The sequence below is a fragment of the Aricia agestis genome, chromosome 5 (assembly GCF_905147365.1).
Source record: "Aricia agestis chromosome 5, ilAriAges1.1, whole genome shotgun sequence".
Classification (NCBI taxonomy): domain Eukaryota; kingdom Metazoa; phylum Arthropoda; class Insecta; order Lepidoptera; family Lycaenidae; genus Aricia; species Aricia agestis.
The window spans coordinates 11332969-11341191 of NC_056410.1; the positions used below are offsets into that span (position 1 = coordinate 11332969).

Sequence of the window (8223 nt, forward strand, 5' to 3'; positions counted from 1 at the left end):
CTTTGCATTCCACGATTCTTGTAACTTTTCAAAGGGAGTTTCAAATCCCACAAACATGGTTCGGGTTGCAAAATCTCAAAAAAAAATCAATTACTTTTTCATTAGGAGTAACTAGAGTAGAGTGAAGACTATATTACCAAAGTACGTATTTAATTTTAAAAAAACGTGCGATTTAAATGCAAACAAGTCTGCCAACACGTGTGATCCCGTCGGGCTCTCAACGCAAAGTGACGATACGTAGTGTGGCCGCTTCATCGCATTAATTCTCGTGTTAATCTCTTTGATGTACCGCCACTAGAGCTATCGTCAAACGGCAAACGGCATTGTAAACGCCGTTGAAAATTATCGCGTTAAATTGTGGCTACACCTACGACTAACGTCCAACAACGCGATAATTAACGGCGTTTGACGTTAGTGTGGCCCGAACATAAGAGCCTAAGACTACATCTATACTATAATACTTAATCTATGTTGGCAACTCACTGACGCCGCCATAATAAAAAGAAGCCCTAGGGGGTTTTTGGAAGAATGTGAAAGAGTGATGTTGTGTTTTTATATTATTTTCCTAAAATTGTGTTATCTGGGTTTTTAATGGGTAATATTGGTAGGATATTTACCATTAAATATTCGTTATCGTGCACAAGTGTAGGAAAGTGATGTAATAACCAGAAACGTGCTCTTTTGTGTTCCCTCCAAAACTCCATCAAAAGTTTAAGTAAAGCGTCCTACCACTTTACTGAATCGACCGACTTGACTTCTTGACTGTATTGACTTTATACTTAGACTTTGACTAGACTTTAGACCTGACTGACCTGACGATAATATAGAAAAAATTGTTTAAAGAATATTGTTTTCCCGCCATAATATTATACTCGACACTGGCCATGGTTATAGCCGAAGTGCCATTATATGGAAAAAAAAGAAGAAGAAGAAGAAAATGTCGGAATCTGGCTTCGTTGATCTGGCATCTGGCAAGAGTTTAAAGTGGCAAGAAATTCAGATATTATTCTTTGAAACAGGGCGTTGTCTTATCGGATTTTTTAAAGATAATTGGATTTCTCGTTTGTTGTGAGTGCTGTAATTTGACAATAAATATTTTAACAGATACAGAACGTCCAATTACTGACTGTGCTCCCAAATTTTTAACCGTAGTAGGTACCTTGTTGTTTTCTTGAGATATTTATTTACGTTTTACAAGTTTTGTTACATATAAAATAAAAGATTCCATACATAAATACATACTCTACTAGAGAAATGATAAAATTCATATTTTTATTTATATTAATTTTTATTAAAGTTGGTTATGGTCTTTGCTCACATACCTGAGACTTACCTAGATGTACAGCTTGCACTAGGTTAAAATTTATCATTTAAATAGACATAAACGTGCATAGTAACTTATCCATTTTTAATAACATTTTAGCACAATCATGGCGGAGTTAGCTGCATTATTGCAAACTGAGATACCAGAGGGACGGAGTCATTTGACAGACAGTCATACCAACCTGGAGAGAGTAGCGGAGTACTGTGAAGCTAATTATTTTCAATCTGAAAATAAAAGGCTTGCCCTTGAAAGTACTAAGAATTATACAACACAGTCATTAGCCAGTGTTGCGTACCAAATCAACACACTGGCATACAATTTCCTCCAACTATTGGAACTTCAGACCATGCAACTTGCTGAAATGGAAGGACAGATGAATCATATTGCTCAAACTGTTGCCATTCATAAAGAGAAAGTTGCTAGACGAGAAATTGGAGTCCTCACCGCTAACAAGGTGACGAACAGACAGTATAAAATTATAGCTCCTGCGAATCCTGAGAAACCTATTAAGTATGTCAGAAAGAGCATTGATTATACTAGTAAGTATTTTTTGTCCCTTTATTTATGTAATTTTTTTTTATCTTTTTATTTTACAGAGGCTTTTAACACTCAGTGTTAATGTCAGCCTCATAGGTGAATACAGTGTTCCCTACATAAGGGACAGATCCAAATAACTATATAATTTTATTGCCCTTGGGGACAACGGCTCCAAAAGTACACTATTGATCCGTCCATTGTGCAGGCAGCCAAAGTCACCTAAGAGCCTTGATCTTAGCTCTGCAGTCCGAGCACACTCCAGCAAAACATGATACAGGTCTTCGGGCTTCTCACACACATCGCAATTAGGCGAAGGCTTAATTCCAACCAAGTCCCTTTATTTATGTAATAAATAATAAATTAACTATATTTATCATGTTAATATAAACAGAGCTAGCACCAAAATGGACATATCACTGGATATGGTTCATACACCAAGAATGAAACACATAAAATCCAGCTCAATGTAATAAAGACAGATCGCAGGACATAAAGGAGATTAAAAAAAAACTATGTTTATCATAGTTTTAAATTCTAAGCTGTCATAGTGTTTTAATGTTTTACCTAAAAAAGCTTTATATACTTTTTCCAGCTCTGGATGATATTGGTCATGGTGCTCGTTGGAACAATGGAGCTACGGGCACTCCTCGCGGCCGCAGGTCTGGGTCAGCACCGGGGGCTGCACCTCTCCCTGCTCCAACAACTAAACCACCTACACCACCAGCTGTTGTCAGGTCCGCTTCTGCCGCTAACACTGGTACTCTCGGCCGTGGGACATTAGGTAAATTGATTATTTTTGTTTTTTTAAAATAATTATCATTGCTACCTTACGAGTTCATTTAAGATTAATAAGTCCATATTATGCCAGAGTTAAGTTTGGTCTAAGAAGATTTAAAAATAGTTTATGATATGTCTAGATATTATATTATACTCTTAGTAGTTTACTAGTACTGCTATGATGTTAGCAAAGTTAAATTAACCTACACCTTTCATAATGAAAGTTATTTTTATTATGAGAAATATAGAATCTAATCTAAAGCTACTCAGTACTTTTTGCATGGCTCACAAAAATATCCACGTATACTTACAGTAGCGCCTCGATAGTCCGAACCCCCACTAATCCGAATACCTCTATGATTACTGGTAGCAAAGATTCCACATACTCAAGCTGCCTTGTTTGTGTCTGCCTTAAATACTTGCTCGGAATGGGCAGAAGAAGTCAATTTCTATTTCAGAAAAAATGTTTTTGCGTAAATTAAGGGATAAAATTTTCAATGTCACTAAATACTGGTCGTCAAAGTACCTTTTAACTGGAATTCTTTAAGAAAGATTAAATAAGAAATACTCTTATTTTTGTATTTAAAGCAAGTTTTGTATGATTAAAATATATTTTTTATTATTAATAGCATTGTTTTATTGCCAAAAAATGCATTTAAAAATGTCTACATACTATAATCCGATTGCTGCATACATCCAAACAGGGTATATATTTTGGGTGTTCGGACTATCGAGGCCCTACTGTACATACAAGTTTTTACATTCAAGATTATAATAATATCAGTCAAGTATTTAATCATAAGCAACATCTAATCATCAGCATTGTTTTTATAGGAAAGTCATCCCGAGAGTACAGGACACCTCCAGCTGTGGCCCCGCCCCAGGTGCCTTCGCACTACGCACCCAACTACCCACGCCGCCCACCAGGCTACTCCACATTGCCAGTTGCTCAGCCTCAAGTAATAAGCTGCTTTACAAATACATCATAAGTGAATAGTTTATCCTGAATTATTGCTGCTTCTTACTTTATATAATATACAACTGAGTACAGGCAAAATATTGGTGGATAAGATATTCCTGTATTAAACAGACTCAAAATATAATAGAACTTAATAAAAAAAAAAATATAGTAAAAGTATTTATATTTTCTTTATTGTTTTTAAAACATTGGAAATTTAGAATTCTATTGTTTACAAAGTTTAATCATGGTTTATTATTTAATTTTCAGGTGGGAATGGTACATCCTAATCAACATCAGCCATCCAACTATACACAAGATATGCATTCTAGCATGCCACGTAAGTGTTTCCTGTGCAGTTGACATCTTAGAGTTTTTTCTGATGTGAAATAATAATAGTATCAGTTAAGATTAACGCCATTTGTACACTGACACTGTGAACCATGGTCTTTTAAATATAGGTGTATACAATACAGGTATGTTAAATGCTGCTGAAAATAGGCCCCAGCCCCCAAACTGACAAAAATATTTGTTTCAGCACCACCTTCTCCACTGATTGGCTCGGATGGAGACCATAGCCAGCATTCTATGAGTCTGCCTGGTCAGGTATGTTTCTATTTTATTAACCCTCGATGAAAAAAGAGGGGTATTATAATTTTGTGCTAAGTAACATATAAAGTGTAATAAAATCTATTTATAATCTTTTGTGCATAATGTGATCTGGTGCTTAAGAGGAGTCCACACCGCCGTTTTTCCATACAAATGTTGTCCCCTGTTTCCTCCCTGGATAATGCCGGTAGAGTTATAATTTTTTTCCTGAATATCTATGGCCACTAATACAATGTCCCTATGTTTTCTTTTTTTTTCATAATTTAGTTAATAAAAAATATGAACTTTCAAAAACCCAAAAAAATGGCCAGATTTTCCTCTGTGTCAAACACCCAGAAAACAATACTGGCTAGAATATACAAAAACATTAAAACATAGGAACACAGCTCAATCCTTGCTTTAATTTTTAATGAAAAAAGTACTTAAATCGGTTACGTTTTGGAGAAGAAATCAGCGGACAACGAATCGATGATTTTCTGTTCTTTTATTAGAACTTTTGTCGTGTTGTCTCTATCGCGCTCTGCGGTGGGAGACTTGAGATTGGTGAGACAGCAATACATTTTAAAATACCTATTTTCAATTTCTCTATGTCGATTTCATACATGTTTCATAAATTCATAATATTATACCTTTATTATATTATACCTTTATTGGGTATGGTCGAGGGGCACAATTCGAGTCAATATAATTCTAAAAATTGTCTATTTCACTTGCGCATGTATACATTTATATTGTACTGACAGTCCCGCGTTATATGTGTTCTATTACCATTTTCTCTATGGCTGTATAGTGCATTCGTGCCCTATTAAACAAGATTAGAATCGCAGCATGAAAGTGGAGCAAAAAAGGTATTATATTTTTAAGATAAACTTGTGTGTTACAGCGTGCGTCCGTGTCGTCGGGCGGCGGTTCCGGCGGGGGCTCGGCGCGCGGCGGGTCGGTGTCGCCACCGCTGCCGCCGCCGCCACTCGACGACGAGCTGGTACACGACGGCTTCGGCAGACACCATCATATCAACGTGAGTCTATATACTATCACGTACGGCCGTATACATTTAATGATTCCTTTCATTTATTTTTTTGCTAATTGCTTTATCTTGCAATCAGTTTTCGAACTATGAGCAGATTTGTTGTGTGGCTTAAATCTTCTTAATTAAGTTATAGTTAAGTATCTATTTATTTGTCTCTAAGTGGGGCTGTAAGAGCCTTATCACAATATCGGTTCGCAGGCGTGGCTATTGCGCCCATACATTATACATAATACATCTAGAGAGCGCCGAGAATTTGCCGCTTGTTCGCCACGATCAAACCACCTATGATTTTATGACTGCCGTGCAACCATTCCACCTTCAAACACCATTGTATAAGGCATATAGCAGCAATATGCTTATGGACGCCGTACTTAGAGAAATTAAATTATGATTAACCTTCAATTTAATGAAGAGTTTGACAGATAATGTATGTAATTTTTAAATTAATGTAATGTTCCATTCTGAGTGCGGCAGTTGAGCCTAACTAATATGCAATAACTAATGAGCTTCGTGGACTTTTAAGTTTAAATTATTGTAATTAATTGTAATTTGTAACCGTTTGTATTGGTACTTGTTTACAGAACAAAATGGGAGGCAGTCAGTACACGAGCGCGGTACCAGCAATCGTACCCGACGAAGAAGATTTGCCTGGATGGGTACCTAAGAACTACATTGAGAAAGGTTAGTCATACCCTTTTGTGTAGTACCTACTGATAATGGCGTATGTTTGTGCCATATAATTATTACATTTTATGGCACAAACATACGCCAATTTTATGATACAAAAATAAGACAAAGTCCAATTGTGCGTATCGAGGCACAGAACTTCATATAAAATGTCAAAATTTCAAGTATGAAATTCTGTGCAGTCTCATAATTTTGAATTAAGTACATAAAACTAAAGCAACTACACCTTAACTATACCTTAAGGCGAGGATAAACCCCAATTTGTTATTCCGCGACTTCCGGTTTACCTAGTTCCAATATAATAACGAAGTTTTAAAATATATGAGGTATAAAGCACAATATTTAAAATACCTTAAACCATAAACATTTTAATAAAACTTAATACTTTAGCTGTAATTATTTTACAAACTCACCTCCCATAAAAATCTATTTCATCGAAATATAAGTATTAACTAGGATAATTATACATTTTATTTGAATAAATTGTTAGTTAATCTATATTAAAAGTTCTTTAACTGAACAATTTTGTTTCTTAATGTTTATTTCCAAAGATATTTAAAAAAAACATGAAAAATAGAGAAAATCCCTGGGACAGTGTCGCGAGGCCCCGGGGCGTCGCGACGCACAGTTTGGGAAGCCCTGCCTTAAGTCTTAAGATCTTAATAAAAACAACTATTATCTCTGCTATATGAATACTCATAATAAACTTATCCAGTGGTGGCGATCTACGACTACTACGCTGACAAGGAGGACGAGCTGTCGTTCCAGGAGAGCTCCGTCATCTACGTGCTTAAGAAGAACGACGACGGGTGGTGGGAGGGCGTCATGGACGGCGTCACAGGCCTCTTTCCCGGCAACTACGTGGAGCCCTGCGTCTGATCTTATCAATGTACGCTGTAGTCCCATACATCAGGGGTCACCAATTAGTTTCGCTCAGGGACCGGGGTCCATTTTAAGGAATAAAATGACCTTCGCGGTCCACACATTTTATATAAGTATTATATTTTTTTAAACAAGGTACTTATCTAATTACAGAAATTACAAAGGTATTTATTTACATATCAAAGAGAAAAGTGACATTTTTTGTTGCTGAAGTTTGTAGTGAAATTGGTGCAAGCTATTGACATTAAGCGAAGTCCATCTTCAAAAATATTAGGTCGGTGGTCTGCAGACAATGGGTCGGCAGTCCGGATGCGGACCGCGGTCCGCCATTTGGTGACCCCTGCCCTACATGCTTCTTAAAGGCTTAGCATAACAACATTAGAAACGGGAAAGAATGGACATACTGACAGATTTAAGTAATAAAATGACAGATTTCCTTTGACGCGAAACCCTCCACACTCGCGGCGCGAAAGGCCGCGAGTGTGGAGCCCGCTTAAAAGGTGTTACAGAATATGAAATTAAAAATAATAGAAATAGAGTTTTAGAGCCTATTGATAATAATAATTTATAGTAAGAGAATTCCAAATAAGATAAGCCTTTTTATTACTAATTTAAGATTGCATTTATTTTTAAATAATGCGCAAGAATTTATAAGTTTATTTTATTTTAAGGTACTGTTTTTTAATAACTTATGTAGCTCCTAGGTTTTTTATTTAAGTATACAAAATATTTTTAGGTCCATTTAAGGGCTAACGCTAAAACACGGGCGGACGCGGGCGCGGGCGCGGGCGCACGCGTCGAAAGACGCCGCGGGCCACGAATCCCGTCGCGTGCGCCCATCTCATTTAGCGCAGCAGCGCTAAATCATATATACTAGCAAGTATAATTTTTATCTCGAGCGTGTACAGTTATGTCGAGTAGATTACCATGTGATTACCATGCATTATTTACTAATTTATTATTTGGCAAAAATACTTCAACGGAAACAACGTCGACTTCGAAATGCGTGCGCCCGCGCCGTGTGCCCGCCGCGCGTGTGACAGTCCGTCACCCGCGTCCGCGCTCCGTCGCACGCGCCAGCGCCGCCCATACTATTTTTCATTATACACACGCGAGCGTGCGCCCTCGCGAGTTTTCGCGTTGGCCGTTAAATCTCGATACCCTATTACTGAGACATTAGACGTGTAGCTCTTCATTGTCCAGGTTGTATATCTGTCAGTATACAGTACTATAATAGTCAATATACAGTTATAATTAGAAATAATTGTTGTCTTTGTTAGTAATAGCCATAATATTCACAACCAATATTATGTGCATCTCTGGACTCTGACAAGTACTAAAAACGATGTAATCGATATTTATTGGTAGGTATGTAATGTTGCGCTATACATGTACAATTATAATTTTATTAATAATAGA

General features: G+C 36.9%; 1 protein-coding gene across 5 annotated transcripts; it reads left to right on the top strand.

Moving 5' to 3' along the window:
- Positions 1–967: 967 nt before the first annotated feature.
- On the top strand, positions 968–7172 carry LOC121727262 (abl interactor 2). Of its 5 annotated transcripts, XM_042114986.1 has the most exons (10): positions 968–1151; positions 1424–1863; positions 2454–2642; positions 3473–3597; positions 3867–3936; positions 4135–4202; positions 5089–5223; positions 5817–5916; positions 6638–6822; positions 7145–7172. In XM_042114986.1, the coding sequence occupies exons 2-9, from the start codon at positions 1431–1433 to the stop codon at positions 6799–6801; spliced, it is 1284 nt and encodes a 427-aa protein (XP_041970920.1). In that variant the 5' UTR covers positions 968–1151; positions 1424–1430; the 3' UTR covers positions 6802–6822; positions 7145–7172. The 5 variants fall into 5 exon arrangements, with proteins under 5 accessions (XP_041970920.1, XP_041970922.1, XP_041970919.1 ...); XM_042114988.1 differs by lacking the exon at positions 7145–7172 and having other exon boundaries at positions 968–1155; positions 6638–6876; XM_042114985.1 differs by lacking the exon at positions 7145–7172 and having other exon boundaries at positions 6638–6876.
- Positions 7173–8223: the final 1051 nt, after the last annotated feature.